This window comes from Chelonoidis abingdonii, chromosome 9 (genome assembly GCF_003597395.2).
Source record: "Chelonoidis abingdonii isolate Lonesome George chromosome 9, CheloAbing_2.0, whole genome shotgun sequence".
In the NCBI taxonomy this organism is placed as follows: Eukaryota; Metazoa; Chordata; order Testudines; family Testudinidae; genus Chelonoidis; species Chelonoidis abingdonii.
The window spans coordinates 9,676,186-9,696,261 of NC_133777.1; the positions used below are offsets into that span (position 1 = coordinate 9,676,186).

At 39.9% G+C, this 20,076-nt stretch overlaps 1 protein-coding gene across 2 annotated transcripts in view; it reads right to left on the reverse strand.

The window, feature by feature from the left end:
- Positions 1-20,076, reverse strand: part of SDK1 (sidekick cell adhesion molecule 1) — a 662,005-nt gene that overhangs the window by 175,413 nt on the left and 466,516 nt on the right. For both annotated transcript variants that reach the window (XM_075069178.1, XM_032767751.2), the window contains exons 9-14: positions 16,700-16,894; positions 15,414-15,530; positions 14,976-15,143; positions 12,395-12,497; positions 10,613-10,789; positions 595-731 (exon numbers count right to left, since the gene is read on the reverse strand). In XM_075069178.1, the coding sequence (XP_074925279.1) occupies positions 595-731; positions 10,613-10,789; positions 12,395-12,497; positions 14,976-15,143; positions 15,414-15,530; positions 16,700-16,894 (897 nt within the window). The remainder of the gene's footprint in view (positions 1-594; positions 732-10,612; positions 10,790-12,394; positions 12,498-14,975; positions 15,144-15,413; positions 15,531-16,699; positions 16,895-20,076) is intronic.

The window sequence follows — 20,076 nt, forward strand, 5'->3', positions numbered from 1 at the left end:
AGCATAATCATAACCAGTAACCCATAACCTGGTCTTAGACACCTTATATGACCCCCTTTACATAAGATTTGGTGCCACTACAGGACCTTGGTTGCAACCCATGTTCATATCAATAATGTCACACCATGAAGTGGCAGCCTGGCAGGAAGAGGGAATTGTGAGGAGTGACAGTTCAGAATGGTCAGCTTTGCAACCTGTGAAGCTAGGTATCTTTTTAGGCACTAGTCTCAATTGCCAACTTAGAGGAAGGGTGTTAAAATAGCAGAAGAGGGAAAGCAGGAGTTAACATATGAAACTGCATGTGCATTAAGGATGGGTGTCTTGAAGGCAGAGTGCATCATTACCTCCATTTCCAGTATCTTTGGTAAGCCATTAAAATAATTATTAACATTGTCATGGTGTCTAGACATTGTCATGGCTCCATCTGAGATTGGGGCCCCACTGTGTTAGGAGCCATATGAACACCAAGCAAGAGAGAATCCATTTTCCAATACACAGACAAAACAGACAGAGGGCTCTGGTAAACGCTAAGCCCGAAATGAAGGCTGAATAGTTAAGAAACACAAGAGGTTGCAATGTATTGACTCCACTTACTGTTCTCAGACAACTCTACTATATAGTAGAGAACAGGACTGTTTCCATCAAAGGGACGCACCCAGGAAAGCATCACGCTGTGGCTGTATGAAGAATTCAGGATGGCCAGAAGATTCTGAGGGGAGTGAGGCAGCTCTCTATATAAAAAGAAAAGAAAAGAAAAAATGAAGGGATAAACCCCACGCAAAAATCAGTCTACACTTCATTTGGCCTAATGTTTGTAGAAGGTTAAACATTTATATAACATCAGACTTGTACATAAGAACGGCCATACTGGTTCAGACCAAAGGTCCATCTAGCCCAGTATTCTGTCTTCCAACTGTGGCCAATGCTAGGTGCCCCAGAGGGAATGAACAGAACTTGTAATCATCAAGTGATCCATTCCCAGCTTCTGGCAAACAGGATGAGCAGGGATGGTGTCCCTAACCTCTATCTTGAGTAGTTTTGTATCATCTGCAAATTTTGCCACCTCACTGTTTAGCTCTTTTTCCAGATCATTTATGAATATGTTGAATAGGACTAGTCCCAGTACAGACCCCTGGGGAACACCACTATTTACCTCTCTCCATTCTGAAAACTGACCATTCATTCCTACCCTTTGTTTCCTATCTTTTAACCAGCTATTGATCCATGAGAGGATCTTCCCTCTTATCCCATGACAGCTTACTTTATTTAAGAGCCTTTGGCGAGAGACCTTTGTCAAAGGCTTTCTGAAAATCCAAATACATTATATCCTTGGATCCCCCTCGTCCACATGTTTGTTGACCCCCTCAAAGAATTCTAGTAGATTGGTGAGGCAAGCTTTCCCTTTACAAAAAACATGTTTACTCTTCTCCAACAAATTATGTTCATCTATGTGTCCGACAATTTTGTTCTTTACTATAATTTGAACCAGTTTGCCAGGTACTGAAGTCAGGTTTACTGGCCTGTAATTGCTGGGATCACCTCTGGAGCCCTTTTTAAAAATTGGCATCACATTAGCTATCCTCCAGTCATTTGGTACAGAAGCTGATTTAAATGATAGGTTACAGACTACAGTTAATAGTTCTGCAGTTTCACATTTGAGTTCCTTCAGAACTCTTGGGTGAATACCATCTGGTCCTGGTGATTTATTACTGCTTAGTTTATCAATTTGTTCCAAAACCTCCTCTAATGACACCTTAATCTGGGACAGTTCCTCAGATTTGTCACCTAAAAAGAATAACTCAGGTTTGGGAATCTCCATCACATCCTCAGCCGTGAAGACCTAAGCAAAGAACTCATTTAGTTTCTCCACAATGGCCTTATTGTCCTTGAGTGCTCCTTTAGCATCTCACTCAGAGCGGCTTTAGGCCAATTCCCCCGAATCAGACCCTGCGCCTAAGAGGGCCCCGCACTCGCACCTAAGAGGGCCCTGCACTCTAAAGAAGAGTGCCTAACTTTTTAATTTTTACTCACCTAGCAGCAGTCTGGGTCTTTGACGGCACTTCGGCGGCGAGTCCTTTACTCACTCCGGGTCTTCGACGGCTTTTTGGCATCGGGTCCTTCAGTGCCGTGGAAGACCAGAAGCGAGTGAAGGACCCACTGCCAAAGTGCCGCTGAAGACCTGGACCGCTGCTGGGTATTCGAATCGGGCCCCGCACTTGCTAAAGCCAGCCCTGATCCTGATCGTCCAGTGTCCCCACTGGTTGTTTAGCAGGCTTCCTGCTTCTGATGTACTCAAAAATTTATAGCCAATAAATAAATAAATAAAAAGGAGTCTTTGGCTAGCTGTTCCTCAAATTCTTTTTTGGCCTTCCTAATTATATTTTTACACTTCATTTGCCAGACTTTATGTGCCTTTCTATTTTCCTCACTAGGATTTAACTTCCACTTTTAAAAGGATGCCTTTTTGCCTCTCACTGCTACTTTTACTTTGTTGTTTAGCCATGGTGGCATTTCTTTGGTTCTCTGGTACAAGCATCTTATTATTTAGACTTCTAGCACTGATATATAAGCACTTCAAAAACTTGTCTCTTTTTAGCTGTCTGCCATTACATGATGTAATTGAATGGGATTTTTTTCAGTTAACTGTTTCTCATCAGATCCTACCTGTATTTTATCATCTTCTACCCTCTCCTCCTTACTAGGACATAGTGAACCTCCACTAATAGATCCTCCCCTAAGGAATGTCTGTGTCCGAACCCTGTGCTCCTCCGCACCTGTCGGCTTTTCCCCAGCCCTTAGTTTAAAAACTGCCTTATGACCTTTTTAATTTTAAGTGCCAGCAATCTGGTTCCATTTTGATTTAGGTGGAGCCCATACATCCCATATAGGCTCCTCCTTTCCCAAAAGTTTCCCCAGTTCCTAATGAATCTAAACCCACGCCCTGAGACTGTGCAGTTCGAAAGTTGTATACGTACCAGTACCCACTGGAAAATAAATAAATAAAATAGATCTCTAAATTATTCAGTTTTGTCCTGTTTCTAAAATGTAATTTATGCTGAGATTCCTAGGGTTGACAGTTCGACAGCGAATGGAACTGTGACTTATTGTGGAAAAAGCCAAATTCAAACTTTTTTTTTTTAATTGAGACAACTTGGTTAATACATTTTTTTTTCTTTTTCTTGTTTTAAAAAACCCAAGGATATCCTAGCAATGCACAGAAGTAAAACATATAAAAAGTAAAACACAAGGGAGACATTATTTAACATGGAATTCTTCATACTCTTTGACACTATCCAAACAGAGTTAGTAATCAGAATTAGCATATGTATTTTTAGGCTACAAAATAACTTGATTAGCAGCGGATGAAAGCTTTTAACTGTCATTGGTAGAATCTTTCCCTCATATAAAAGGAATTTTTGGAAGTATCCAAGCAGAAAATGTAGTGAAAATGCCTGCAGAAACTCCATGGAAATGGGAAATGAAACATTATAAAAAAAACCCCACAACCTCAATTAAAAAGTGCAATTCCTAAAAATACATGTGCCATGACAAATACTTCATTTGGATTCACTGGCTGAAAGTGATAGAGGCTGTACAATGAGGTGCGGAAACCAAATTCTGCTGCATTCATTGAATGCTGATCTTCAACACATATGGCTATCCCTGTTTTGTATTTTATAAACCTGAGTTCTGTTTCTTGCTATCTCAGTCCCTAAGGGCTAAGATCTCCCAGACAGGGAAAGCAGAAGAAGAGGGAATGCTGGTTATCACCCATTTGATCAACCTCTCCTCCCACTGTCAGAGCTGACTGTAAATTCTTCCTCAACATCCATTATTGCTGACCCATTCCGATCAGAGCAAAAAGCCATAATTGTACTTGACATTCTTGAATTAGCAAATGTACTCATTTATTTTCTTAATTCATTAAGCTGCTGGATATTTACCACTCTCTAAAAAGCACAACGAACTCCTTCGCCTGCACATCTAAACATACAAATGATTCCAATGCAGACCATATCTTTAAATCAGAGCAGTGCAAACCATGCTCTGAATTTCAGATTTCTTGTGGGAGGAAGAAGGTGAGTTATTTATTTTTAAATTAAACATTAAACCTTATTAAGGGTCCTGTGCTGTATTTCATCCTAACCCCAGATCAACCTGTGCACCTTGGTTCAGAAATCACATTTACAATTAAGCTGGCAAAGGAACCTGCTGAAGGGAGGAGAGTGAAATGGCTGGTTGCGTAGCTGCTCATCGATGTCACAGACCTCCTCCATCTATCACAAGGCCCTGTGGGGAATGGGGCCGAGATGAGCTGCAGCCACAGTCTCTTCCAAAAGAAGACACTAGCACAGGGCATTGCATAGGAGCAGTGGCTATGGGAAGTAGGGGTGGGGTTGCAACAATTTCCACCCAATTAAGCACTTCATAAACAATTATTTGAACATATTAAGGATGTTGCCAGTATTTATATTGATTGGTTAATCCTGTTTTCTTGTAAATGTAGAAAGTTGCATTTAAGTTCATTTGGGGATATAAGAAGGTATATTATTGGGGAAGAGTTTGCAGGACAGCATTTTCCTTTAGGATACGTACTGAATGATTTTACAGAGGAAATTGGACATATCCTTTTTCACTCTCAGTTCTGTGCTGAAACTTGTCCAGGGACCTAAAAGCGTTTTCTGACAGTTGAAAAGGAGACTGTCAAGCTTGTCTAGAGACCCATTAAGGAAGCAGTCCAGAGACTTGTTGGAGTAGTGATACGTGAGCTAATGTTCTTTTTAAGCATAAGCTGAGTTTAAACATGTTTTTGCTTAGGATTTGGTTTAGTTGATTATTCTGTCAGATTCACACCTAATGCTAAAATGCAGGACAATTAGTCAGCAGCATGAAGGAAATGGGAGGTGTGCTCTGTTCCCAGAGAGCACTAACACCATGAACTGTAACTTTCATGCAATACACCTAGCACCACTAGTATAATTCCCTTTAATCTTAAGGGTCTACATTGTCTAACAACAAATTTAAGCCCCTGGAGGCGGATACAGAGTGTGTGTAAGAAACACACCTGATCAGAAATGAACATTTAAAATTAAAAAGAAATTGGAGTGGGGAAGTGTATTGCTCTCTCTCAAATGCACAAAAGTGGCGATTAACAAATATTAATTCCCCACTTTATAAAACACTTACACTTTGTACATAAGAGATGGTGGCAAAGGAGGAGGAGAGCATGCAAGGCAATGATAAATGAATCCCCCCATCACTGTCATGAATATTCATGCCTCCAAAGAGAGTGTTGCTTTTTTCTTTTCTAAGAAATTGCTTTCCCTTGCTACTTAAACATACTGAAAGTCATGTGCGTGCATGATAATTTTAACTGTGTTTTAGATTGAGAGGAACTTCTACCTAGGACTATTCTGCCTCTAACAAACCAAGGAAGAGAGCGAGACTTGGGGTGATGTTGTGTGGGGCATGGAACATTCCTAGGACGGTTGTCATCAGTCTAATTCAAGAACTGATTTTTTTCTCACTCTCCTAAGCTACAAATAGAAATATATGAAGATCTCACATAAGAAATATCATGAGCTCAGATCATGCACCTCTCATGCTAAGGAGTCAGGTGTGATCACTTTTCTCCATAACTTCCGCAAGACGACTTTCTATGGTGATATAGTTTTGTATCTGCCTTGTACTGTCATGCCTGAGGTTAATGAGAGAGCCACTGAGGTCATCTGATGACAAAGCAATTAAAATAGAGGCTATGTAAACAAGAATGAATGTGCAGTCACGGTGATAGGGCTAGAGAATGTTAGAGAATTGCAGATGATACATGTTAGAAACAAATACTGTAATATTTTGAATCAGCTCATAACTTCCAGAGGGCAACTGAAAAATTTTACACAGCAAACACACATTGTGTCTTATAAAATTAGTTAGAAGAAAACTACTTGTTATGGGAACTAAACCAGACATGCTGTTGGAGAGATTTCTAAGAAGAATGGCCCAAGAGCAGCTAATTAGAGATACTGACTGAAATTAAACAAGCCTTCTTGTCAATTTATAAAAAAGCTTTGCTCCTAACTCATGAATGATTTCCTAAGTCAGATCCACCATACACCAGATAAATCTGGAGCTCAGCTGATGGATCCAACAACTTGCCAGGAAGTCAAGGTAGGAAATCTAAGAAAACACACTGCCTTGATGGCATTGTCATAAATGTTTCTAACACATTAAATGAGGAGCCTGTCTTCTGTTCAGAGCTTTCCCATTTGTCTCATCCAGCTCCTAACACAGGAATGATTAGTGTACTCCCTACAGAGAACAGACAGTCAGGTGAGTGTGCCTTCTTGAAAGCCTATATCATGGTGGTATTGAGAAATTACAAGTTTGGCCAGAGTCAAATCAGACTGTTTGCACTAATTAATGTTATCTATTATTTGTATCACAGTAGGGGACCAATTATGCTAGGCACCACAGATCCACATAGCTCCTGTCTAAAAGAGCTTATATTCTAAATAGACAAGACAGACAAAGGGATGGAGAAGGAAGCTTTTTTATTCCTTGTGATGATTCAGGGAATCTGTCAACGTGCAGCTTATGAATTGTGGTTGATATTGGGGATTTTCTGTATATCTGTACCAGACTTCAAAATCCACTCTGAATGTGGAACTTGGTTGTCTTGTCTGCTATCTTTTGTCTCCATATTGAGCTAAAATCCAAAATTTGCAAAAGGAGAAATTCATGCACCTGGCACAAGGCTAATAATAGAAGGACATTTAACTTTGACAATCATTCATTCAAATGGCACACCATTGGACAAAGAGTTGGCTGCTACCCAGGGCACACTAGTTTTCCAGTCTGAATTCCAGGGGAGAAGTTACTAAGCAACGGATCACCTGACGAGGTACTCTGATCATCTGATAAGGCTGAGCAGAGGGTTATCTAACAACGGGATGGGAGGTTATAAAAGGCAGGATCTCTCACTAGCCATTTTGGAAGTGAGGAGAAGGAAACATTCTGACAGGAGAGAGACACACACTTCATGATTAGGAGGAGAAGACGTGCAGAAAGTGGAGTGAATCTTAGATGATTTTGGTCTATGCTCAGACAATGCAAAACAGTAGTCAGAGAACTGAAGCAAGGAAGCATGTGTTTTATTGTTTTGTCTAGAACTATATTATTTCTTGTGCTAGCTAAAGCAAAGGGTAATTGTGTTTAGAAATCTTTGCAAAGTCTGTATGTTATGTGCTGAACCCATCATGTGTTCTTGAAGAGGTGAACTGTAACTCCAGAGTGCCCACAAGGGTGAAATTCTGGGAGAGTATGTGCTTATACTATTAGGAAATATGGGAGGTTAGACTTGATCCTGGTGCATAGAGCAGCTAGGCCTCCTGGTCCCATTTCTATAAGGGGTAATGGACAGAGCTCCTGTGCGTAGGAAATGTGCCAAGGACACCAAAGAAAGAAACAGGGCTGCAGCCTACTCAGATCAAGGGAAGCCTAAAGCACAGGGAGTCCTTTGAGGTGGAGGCCAAACACAGCAACCTGGTGAGCATTCAGAGGGAAGTCTACTATGGTTATGTAACATTCCCCTTTTACAGATGGGAAAACTGAGTCAAACAAACATTAAATGGCCCAGGGTCACACAAAGTCTGTGGCAAATATGGGCTTTGAACTGATTGACTTTCAATGGGCATTCAGTGCATTTGTGTTCCTTACATCTTAGTGTAGGGCCCCATGGGTCTAGAACCCAGGCTTGTGGAGCTACCAGGGAACTGGCACCCACAGCAGCTATAATCACCTTGTGCTCCACTTTCCATGACCCACAGTTGACACAGATGATGGAAAGTTCCACCTTAATGGCTTGACCTACAGCAGCCCCATGGTGCCTGATTATCTCCCTGCCCTATATAGAATGTTCTAGGAAGTGTCCAGGCAACAGCACAGATCTTCTGCAGCCATGATGACTTTTCCTGCTTCTTGGTCTTGGATTCGTGGCTTGACTTTGGCTTGCTTTGGACTTCACTTCCTGTTTCGGGGCCCGAAACCTAACTTGGACTCTTGATATCGACCCCAGTCTGGCCTGACTATGAATTCCTCAGCTACTCCTAAGGCTCAGGTTTGCCCCTGTTCTGTCCCTTGGCCCTGAGAGCCTGTGTTGGGAGCCTGACACTTAAAAAATATCCCTCTAATTGCCCAGAGGTAGAGGAAAGATATAGGTATCCAGGGTGGAGGAAGGTGGCAACTCCTCTGGCAGATTGCAAAGTTAACTAAGATATAATACTCACGTCTGTCACTGATTGAGAGCCATTGATGTGAATGCTCACAAATGAGAATGTACATCCAATGTTTGTTAATATTTTCCACAAAAGAGATATTTGTGAGAATAGGGAACTGCATAGATTTGTCATGCATACAACAGCTGGTTTTTAATTTAAATTTTACTTCAAGAATTTCCTTCTCAAGTATTTTCTTCTCAGTTTCAATTTCTATTGTATTATATGTCTCTAATTTTTGTGGATTTGTGCTACTGAGCCAAATAATGTTAATGTAAGTTGTCAAAAAACAGCATTCCTTCATGTTCTTGCAGTACTTTATCTCAGTGAGATCAAAATATTACAATTCAAAAGTATAGCTGAGTAACTTGCCAGTTACCGGAATTCTCTAAACAGACTGGGTCTGATCCATTCCCTGGATTCATGTGGCAGATGACAAAAGTATAGGCTATCAGTAGCAGAATATCCTCAAGGAGTGAGGACAGAGTGCCAACGGTCTCCACTCTACAGGGGGACCCAAAACTAGCCAGCAGAGTAGAAAGTGGGCAGGGTTGCAGGGAGGGACAGGCCCAGGACACTTGAGAGATGTGCCCCTTTCAGGTAACTTCCACTGGCAGGAGTTCTATAGGGTGTAACACTGTTCTCTATTGATAAAACCCCCAGAGGTGAGCAGTGACCAACCTACCATCCTCTGGGATGAATGCATCTGTTGGTGCATTTGATCCAGAACACAACATAAAAGGCTGCCTTTTGCTCAACAGACTTGAGAACTATTCAGATTACTTAAGACACAGGAGTGTGACACACATCAACACAGATTGGTAGCTCGGCTTCAAAGCCTTGGTTATAAAGATGTGGCAGCTTTCCCCCCTCACACCCGTCCACCTTCCAAAAAAATACTACACACATTGCCAAAGCCCACAAAGGCTCCAGAGAAGTCTGGATAAATGGAAAGTGAAGACGGTTGAGTGGAGGCAGTATTTGGAATGCTCCTCAAAAATTCCCACTCTTGGAGACGACCCAGCAGTAGAAATGTACTCCAGGAGGAGAGCGGAAGAATGCTTATTTAACAAGAGGAAGTATGACAGCTCTCTCAAAATGGGCATCTGATCTAGCCTTGGCACTGTGCGTAATGCTATATAAAACTGAGCTCTGTGCAGCAAATCTCAGGGGGGAGCACATTACACTGCCAGACGGTAAAAGGAACCGTAAGAATCTTCTCTAAGAGACGATCAGGAGTGACCAGAAGAAACAGATGCTATTTTAGTTACACTAAAGTGCAGTTTAACTCAGAAGAATGACTGTATAAAAACATTACCTTCCTACTCAACAGATATGCTCCATACATACATCAGTGTCATAGCTTATGACTTGCGTGATGCCAATACAATTCTATTGCATTTTACTCCTGTTAGAAGACAAAGTCAACACAGCTAAGGGTGAATGAAGGACGTTCTATTCCAGCTCACACATCATCATCAGTATTGTTAATTAAATACCAATGTCAGGGCCAAATTCTGTTCTAAATTAAGATAATGGGCTAAATTCTGCTCTCTGCACTACACTGACTTCAGTGAAGTTACACTGATCTAAATCTAGAGTAAGTGAAAGCAAAATGTGGTCCACTGGTAAAACTGAAGGCAGAATTTGGCCTGCAGAAATATTCATCTATTATTGCTGATGATGCACAAGCCAGAAAACAGTTTGATTTTCAGACCATAGCCTGAATATGCTGGGCTGGAAGACAGAAAAAGACATCTTACTTGTAAACTGATCATATTTGATCCAAAGGGATAGAGACAGAAAACACAGAATCCTACAATGCCTTTTTTTTTTTTTAAAGAGTCCTTTTGCAGAATACTGCACTTTAAAGGTCTTTAAAAACGATCATTAAGAGCAGAGAAATGCATGTGGTTGATGAAACTTTACTTGAAAATTTAGAAATGCAAAGCAAGCGAGAAGAATAAAAAACGCCTCAGAAACCAACAGTTCTGAAATCTATTGAGTTGTGAGGAAAGCAAAAAAACTGGGAGATGCATTTTTATAACCGCGAGTCCCTGGAGCTGAGCTATTATTACTGCTATTTCTCCAAACATCTACAACATGCACACGTCTATACATGTTGGCTCACAGTCTCCTAGGAGGGCTAACTGGCTTCTGCTATTTGGAAGTCCATGCAAACACAAAACTGAGGATCTCTTAAGGCAGTGTCATTAGCAAGAACTATTGGCTTAACTTTTTCTTTAAAAAGTAATAGAAAGAAACAGTACAAAAATGCTCAAGATAATTAAAAACCAAATACAATGTGCAATCAAAAGCCAGATAGCTGGAATACTTACATCACTTCTAGTCGAGCCTTTCTCGAATCATTTCCTCCGAAAGAAATAACCTCACAGGTGTAGTCTCCGATGTCACCTGACCAGGTCTGGCTAATAAGGAGGGTACCACCTTTCTCTACTGTAACTCTGGAACTGCTGGATGGGTTTATTACAATGCCATCCTTCTTCCAAACATACCTGGATGTCACAATGTTTCAAAATGTTAACAAATACAACTAAGAAAGCTCAGAAAGATTTGTACAACAAGGTGATATCAGCTGTTAGAATTCTGCAGTAAAAATGACACTAAACTGATAGGCCACTACAAATATTTTCAGGACCTTTAAACTTTTCCGACCTCGATCTTAGACTAGTGACCAGAAAGAAAAATAGATACACACAAAAAAACAATGTATAGAGGATGGAATATATATCTATGGAATAAGTACATTACTCATGAGTGGCAAAATTATGAGTGAATTTTGTAGGCCATTTTTAACAGGGGCTGGTAAAGCCTTTATGAAGTACTGTACTGCAAGTAACTTAACACTCATTCTTAGGTAAAAGCAGTGCGATTGAATCTTCATCTGGCTCATTTCATCATCTCTGTAATATCAAACACGAACCCATTCCATAAAAAAATACTCAGTAACAAAAATATTTGCAAGAAGTGAATACAAAAGCGGTGCAAGGAAGTTATGACCCAAGTAAATGCATTTTTTCAATTTAAGCAAATACTGCAAAAAATTTCCACAAGTATTTACCTAACTGTGATTTTTATACTATATGTGTTTATGGGCCAGGTCCTTGGGTGTGGCCAAAATGCACGAAGTGAAAGTCAGGAGGTGGTATATGTGCAAAGGTTAATTAAAGCTCTCCCTTAAACTCCCCTGATGCAGTTGATATTTGGTGCAGACCATTCACCCTATTGTTCTAACCAAAGGGGACCAAAAATGCAGCCCAACATCAGTGTAAAATAGAACCACCTTGACTTCCCCTTTTCTCCAGCCACACCCCCATACTCTTATGACAGCAGAAGGGAAGGAATATGGCTTAAAAGCCCCTCTGTTTGGTGTATGGATTTCAGGATCTCACTTACACGGACTGATCCTCCCTGAGCTAGTTACACCAGTAACACAATGCAAAGTGGCTGCCATGCCAGAGGATCTAGCTTGTGTGTGTATATTTAGATACATGTATACAGCTACACAACATGTGTATAGACAGCCCATAGCCCTACAATCAAGTATGGTGCCTTTAAACTGTGCATATTTTAATGCTGTCAGTTTGTTAAAAGTGGTGAGCTACCTCTGAATCATGTGTGCAGATCTACTAGTTTAGAGGCAAGTTCTGCTCTCCATTACACAGGGTTCAATTAAATGAGAATTTATCCCTTAGTTATTAAAGTGTTTCAGAGAGTGGGGACAGACCCCCTCCTAGAGTTTCAGCACTCCCAATGTAAACACTTCTGAAGTCCTATTTGATCCCTTTGGGCTTTACTCTCATTAAGTAGCAGCTTCTGACAAGTTGGTTTTATTGATAGTGTATTAACCTTGACAGTAAAATCATGGAAGGCTGTCTTGAAGCCATGAAGTGGAACATAGCTCATTGTAAATAATACATAAGACTGAAGTAGAAAATGGAATTTATGTGATTAATGATGCAGTCTACAATCTTATGATGAGGTAATCAAGGGCTTGATGCTGAAATCTGGGATCTTGAAACTTCTCACCTAATGACACTCTGATAGTTTGTAAAATTAAGTTCAGATAAGCCATACAAACAATAATGGACACCACCAACCTGATTGAAATTCTAGGGTCATGAGTTGCTTCACATTGTAGAGTGGCTGTGGTTCCCTTAATAACAGTGCTGTCTTCAGGAGGGTGAACAATAAAAGTGCGATCTGAAAAGAACAGAAGCCAGTGTTCAGGTAAAATTGCAGACTTTTATCTTGTCTTTCTCAAAGGGCAATGAATGAGTTATTCGTCACTAAAGGCAAGAAGCTCTCTTTCACTCTGGCAATGGGAGTGTGAGCGTGAAGCTCTCTGAATGGTATATGGAAGGTTGCCCAGTAGTTAAATCTAACAGGCAGGACACTCTTACCACTACTTTATGTGGATCCCTCCTTACCTCTCGACCTAATTTAACTACGTAAAGGTGAGGTCCTAAGTATGTGATGAAGAGGCTTTAGAGAAGCAGCAGAGGACACCAGCATGAGCAGTTTTTAGTTAATCTGCGAGCAGTGCTTTGAATATGAAAAGCGCTAGGGGAGTACTAAATGTTATTTGTTGTCTTTGCTGAATCCAGTTACTGGCAACCCCAAAGTCAAAGTTCCAACAACATCTATGGTGCCTATAAGTCAACAATAATATATTGTTATTCAGGAGCCCAGGCATGCTGTTTGGAGTCAAAAACTGTGCAGGGGAAGAAGATACTCTGAAAATTATTCAGAAACAGGAAAATGTAAATGGCACCTTATCCCATCAAACCTATGCAATGAGGGTGGAAGAAGAGCAGTTTCAAGGAGTGTAAACGTTCCTCATAAGAAAGAGGTGTTTTCCCAAATGTTGCAAAACTATCTTCATTCAAACACCTCTGGAGACACAGAACACAATAATTGCTTGTAACTATACCAACTAGATCAAATGTGAAAGATCTCTATTATGCTCAGCAAAGAGGTAGTGGCAGCTCATATCATCAGCTAAAACAGGCAGACAGTAAAGTGCAGAAGACGGGTGGATAAAAGGAATGCAATCTCAAATTCCTGTAGAGATGATAACCCATAACAAATGAGAAATCACAGGTGTACAAGAGGCGACCAACTGAATCAGATCTGTACAAGCAGAGATATCATACTAATAAAGACAATGTGGGTGAGGTAATATCTCATACAGGACCAACTTCCGTTGATGAGGGAGACAAGCTTTTGAGCTTACTCAAAGAAGAAAAGCTCTATGTATGCTCTATTGTCTCTCTCACCAACATACGTCATCCATCTTGTCTCTCTAACAGTCTAGGATCAAACACAGCTACAACAACGTTACAATCACTATGCACTATGTCTAATATTACTGACACTATGTACTATGTCAGGATTATTTCTACTGTTCCTGCATAAGCCTGTTAGCTCTGTAATGGAGTTCTCATTGCTGTACATGTAGTGTGTGGTTATATTCGATCAGAAAAGTTTGGCAAGAGAGAAAAAATGAACAGGGATCCTATCTATTACAGGTATTTGATCCCTTGAGAAATGAATTATGACATAATTATAATGGAGACCCCCTGCTGTGCTCCATTAAATGTATCTGAATACAAAGCAGTACACATTCTAATACTTAAACCATATGCATAGCCAGTCATATCAATATGACATCCATATATGACAAGTGTGTCTTACATTACATTTATTGCCAGTGTATTCCAGATACCCTCAAGATCATAAGGTGGAATGTTTACATTCTTTTGAGGATGAATAGATGTCAAATGTGCACCGTCTGCCCCAAGGATAATCAGTCCCTAAGCTGCACTTCCAAGAGAGGGAAGGAGAGGAGATCAATCTACTTTTTATAAAAAGGATTTTTATTCTCAACTCAGGATTTGTTTTTTCTGCTAACAGCAACATGTTAACTATTCCCTTTTTTAACTTGTAGCTTGGATTTCCCACACTGGGAATGTATCTCAGCTCCCATACACCAGGAGTAACTCAGGTAAAGTCAGTGGGTCAGACTTTGTAGACCAGCTAAGAGGATACTCAGTATAAATCCACGTAGTGATGGAGGGCAAGCCAAACCTGAGTCTGATTGGTGCCAGGCTGATCCCTAAATTAGTTTAGAGCAGCTGAAGCCTGATGTATTTTGCACTGGCTGTCGGCAACTGTCAGAAGTAACCATGGAAGCAAGGGATCACTTATGACCTGATGGCCACAAACTCTGTGGCAGCAATCAGGGAGTTGGTGGCACAGAAGCTATGAGGGCTGTTCTATACCATCGGAAGGTTCCTTTAGGTAGGGAGGATCCTTAAGGTGGCCCAGCTCTGCCAGGTTTAGGGCTGCTTTTCACTGCCAGAGAATCAGCGCCAATGAAATTACACCAGTGTAAAACCTGTGTAAGTTAGCTCATACTCATGCTAATTCTTTATTAAATTTAGTTTCTTTCGCAAAAACATCCTGAATAGCTATCCAAATATACAAAATTTATATTCATCCTTTCACAAAAAAGGATAATTTGATAGATTTATTTAAATAGACACATTATTCCTATTCATTTATACAAGTTTTTCTATTAAGTGGAACTGTATAATACTTTGACAATTTCCTGAGAGCACACCAAAAACTGATTAATTCTTGATTAATGTTCGATTTAAAACAAAGCATTATCCTTACTCCAGACAGTCAGGATAGCGAAAGCATTCAGGGCTCCTTCAGAGTTGACTGCATAGCAGGTATAATTGCCAGCATCCTGGAGGAAGACGGGAATAATCTGGAGCCCACCAGATTCAAGAAGAATGAACCTGGGAATCTGAACAGAGCCACTGGCTAAGATCTGGTTCCCTGAAACATAGGAGGAGGAAGAAACAGCATGACTCTTGTTATTTGCAGTGCATGAATTAAGCAATGAAATTCCAAAAGATTAAGTAACAAAACCACACAAGGTGCTCACACATTCGCGTGCATGAACACACACACACAGACACGCCCATCCTCTTCTTGCACAGAACTAGAGAAAATTGAGAAGTACATGCTGAATGGACTCTCCCAAAGTATTCGAGAGGAGAACAGAGCAGGAATTCACTATGGTTTCACACCAGAATAAGTGTTTACCCCTTTTCCATGTGATGGCAGGTTTTGGAGCCCCAGTAACCTCACAGCTTAATACTGCAGTCATCCCTTCTGTAACAGTAGTGTCCATTGGAGGTCGGGTAAATGTTGGTTTAATATCTGGAATCAAAAAAGTAAAAAAATTCATTGGTTCACCTATCAAAACAATCCCTTAACTACGATCCTGGAGTGGTTTACTTCCACCTTTATAGAGAGGATCGTGGAGAAGGACATGACACTAATAAATAAAAACCTTTCAGCAGTGACTGTAACCTTTCATTATTCATCTCCTAGGAATGATTTAACACCTTTATTACCTAAACAGAAAATAAAATCTATCAGTGCTTGTACAAGTACAAGCAAGAGATCTTAATGACAAAAGTGGAAAGGTGTAAAATTAGTGTTTTGGGGAATACAGAAATCTAGATAAACAAAACTATTTGCTTTCATCTTCACAGTACAGAGTTCTTTAAGATGAAACGCAACTTGAGAAAGACATTAACTTTGAAAGTTAAATGTCAGCCAAAAATAGTTAGAATCTGATTCTCATTCAATATATTGTCTAAGTGTTTTCTTTCTTATTTTCCCCCAGATGCACTTTATTAGATTTTTTTTTCTGCCGCTTCCCACATCAACATTGCAGATCTGTTCTCTAAAGCCCAAAGAATTCTGGTCAGTACTTGTATATTGTCCTTGAGCTTAAAAAAAAAAAACCCATTACACTGGCAACCATGGAATTTTTCCAACAAAGAAGATGGCAGAGTGATTCAGTAACTACAACATTTAACTTGGTTTTTACTGTTGAAAAATATGTTTAACTTGGAACTTCTAACTTTGTGTGTGTTTATTCCCCCAAAGCAAAATCTATCTAACGTGTCATCCTACACAATCATAAAACAGTAGCATGAACTATATAAAGCATTAGAAAAGGAAAACTTAATGATAGAACTAAAACGAAGCGAGAGACCCCAATTTTTCCCCTCCCAATTTTATTTTTAAAATGTAGGAATAAGGGCCTGATCCAAAGCCCATTGACATCAACGAGAGTCTTTCCATAGACTTCAATGTGCTTTGAATCAGGCCTCAAGTGAATGCATTAGCTCTAGAACATTTACAAGGTTATGGAAATGCAGGTGTTGCCTCTATAGATTTAATTCAATCAATCTGAAACAATCCACTGCACCCACAAAGCTGTCCAGAAGACTATACAAAATGATTGTGGCCCTTCAATCAATTATCTGAAATGGGAACATTGCTCTCATTAATCATTACCATAGTTCCATACTCACTGGTTACATCCAGGTAGGTGTGAGTCTGTATTTCTCCAGCTTTATTACTGGCAAAACACTGAAAGATTCCAGAGTCATCAGGACGCAGTCCCTGGATCTGCAGCCCCCCATTCGTTAGCACTTTGTAACGAGGATTCTGTAGCTCATTGATAGGAACAGAGTCCTTATACCAGGCTAGAGTGGGAATGGGAACTCCTACATATCAAACAAAAACAATTCACTATTATTCTTTGTAGATCACTAAATACTCTATACAATCCAAGAACACAGCAATGTTACAGTCAAATATCTGAGCGCAAAACTGAGCCCTATGTAGCCTAACTTGCCTCACCCAATATATATATAAATATAGAGATATTTGTACAAAAGCACTGTTTGATCAATGGTGAATACAGATCATGTTATCAACGACAATAATATACTGTAGAAAGTGTAATGACAAAAACAGCAAATAATGATAGTGTGGGGAGATAACTCTATCATGTTTTCTTCCTCATAATCATACTTCATACCACACTTTGGGAAAAATGTTTTAAAACAAAATTTTAGATTAAAACCAAAATCCTGTAAATGTAAACCATAGCAACACTGTGACATAGAAATTCCTATAGTGTAGTTTCATCCTGAACAAAAATCTTTTATGCTATTACAGTCAAGCTGTCAAAATTAAAAGAAAATGGCAAATTACACATTAGCAATGAAATGCTGAAGTGACTGTAATAGGTATTTTAATTCTTAATTTAATAATCCTTTTCCTGATAACTGGCAGTGTATCTTTAAGCGATAATGTACAAGCAGCATATTGTATTCGGTAACCCTGTTTTAAAATTTGTATTTTAATTAATTTTCTACTTCAGCCATAGTTGAAACATTTGAGCATTAATGCAAACCAAAATGTAACCAGAAATCCTACCTTAAAAATAATGCCTCATACTGTGTATTACTCTTTTCTTGCATACACATATAGAGAAATACTGACACAGGTTTTCACTTACACTGTAGACACTTCACACCAGTCTGCGGCATAAAAATGACTATAAATTCAACAGTTTGGGCCAGTGGAGGATTTTCCCTTCCTAGTGGAGTTATCCAGTAGTGTAGGGTAGCCATAGAAGCACCTATGCTACCCATCATGATCCCTGCATTGTCCTCCTACTCCAGCCCAGCCAGTGCCCTGGCTCTTCAACTGAAACGAGGAATCCCCAGGATGAACCTAAAGAATAAAAGCAAGCCATAAAGTTAGCTACCATAGTATGATGGAACTGGGATGACCCCAAGAATTGGGAGGAAATCATAAAATGCATTAATAAAAATGAGGCATTGAGCCACACCCTAGTCTCTTACTCACAAGCTGCGTGTTGAGCTACTACAGGCACAGCTGGAACTCAGCCCAGGATCTGAACCACTGACCTGATTCTAGGTAAGGAGTAAGGGGATCAGGCAGCAAATCGGTTGAAGTGTGCGAGAGAAGAGGAATGCGGGGGGGGGGGGGGGGGTAATAGGAGCCTATATAAGAAAAAGACCCAAAAATCAGGACTGTCTCTATAAAATCAGGACATCTGGTCACCCTAGGTAAGAGTCACTGTCTCCTGGTGTGGTCTTTTGACAGATCTCTGCATTTCCTGACTGGCTCTCCTTAGTTTGTTCTTGGTCAGGTCAGTTCCTGGACCCTCACTGCCAATTAAGTCTATCAATCCTTCAATTTTAGGCCTTGCAATTGCCTGGCTGTTTTCTTAGACATGGTATTGTCACCTCTTTGCCACCACTCAGACCTTTCTGCCTCTGCTTCCAGCTCTTCACTCTCCTCTTTATCGCAAGCCTTGTTTTCTGTATTGGCAGCAGCTGTGGGTGCCTGCCTCCTTTACTGGCAGCTCTGGCAGCTGCATGGGGGTATGATTAGGCTATTTTCTTGTAAACAGGAGAGACTCTCCTCCCTACAACTCCCTCGTCTATACTCAGTATGGGGTTTGTAGACTCCATTACAGTCCGTGTCTGTCATCCATCTGTCTGCTTTATATATCTCTAATGCACCCATCACAATAATATCTGGGCAACTGAAGTAGTCAATGGGAACTGAAGTTGCCTGATTTTCAGAGATGCTGAGCAATCTCTGTGTCTCACATTTGTAAAGTAAGGATAGTAGTTACCTACATTACCGGGCAGCTGTGAAGTTTAATTCCTTAATGAGTGAAATTCACTCTAGTGAAGGCCCTTTGACTTATTTAAGCCCTTAGGATGCACAGAGCCTTGGGCAGGCAGTGAATTTCACCCTAATGTTAGCAGACTTTGAAATCCTCAGATGGGAGGCACTACAGAAGAGCACAATATTATCATTATTTTGAAAATCCCAAAGTTACTAATATGATATAACATATCAATTTGTGTCTCCTTTCAATTTTACTCATCCTCTGGGTATGGACAAAGTGATATTTACCCAAATAAAAATATACAAAAAATAAGTAGCAGCAGAAAAAGAATATTTGATTCATCCTAATGTTATTTATACAAACATGCATCCATTGCCAAAATCACCTCTGAAGCTGATAATCACCTCAGAAATAAATCCACTGTCCAAAGTGTGTGGTGTTGATATGAATAGATGCAGTGTACCACCATGCAACAGGCACAATTTCAATTTCATACAACAGCCCATACACAAAATTAGTATAAACTCTAATGTTCAGAATTCTCAATGCAAGGGTGTTATTCATCTTTTGAAAATCCCCTGGGCAAATACAAATTATCACTGAGCAATGAAGAAACAGAATGGAACAGTCCTCCTGATATGGAAGAGGCTGGAAATGATTTCAAATTTAAATTATAACAACTCCATTTTCCCCACACATTAGATATGATGGGCATTCAGATAATAAAACCTGGCATTCAATACTTTGACCCCTACCTTTAACATTAGAGTCATTTCTCAAATTCCTTCCCACTAACAATATTAGCAAAAAAATCCTAATCCTATAATCACTGTGAAATATACCTTTCCATCACTAACTCGGTTGATAAAATGAATATTACCATCTCTTTATTTCCTATGTTTCAGCCATGGATACATTCCCCTACCCCCCCGGTATGAATCTTATCTCATATGGATAAACAAGGATCTTATCTAAGCATTTAGGAGCCTGCCAATAGCATTCACTTGGGCTTTTAGGGATCTTCCCAGAGACAACTGCTTTTAAAATTGTACAAAATTCCCTTTTTTCATTTTGCAATGAAAATTTTAAAAATAGCAAAAACAATTATGAATTTTGTCTTTATTTCTCCCTGATCCATCCTAACGGAAAATCTAGAGAAGGAAACATTTTAAAGATCTTTAGTCCTCCATGTAGGCATTTTGCCAACCCTTGGTCCTACCTTGCCGTTTG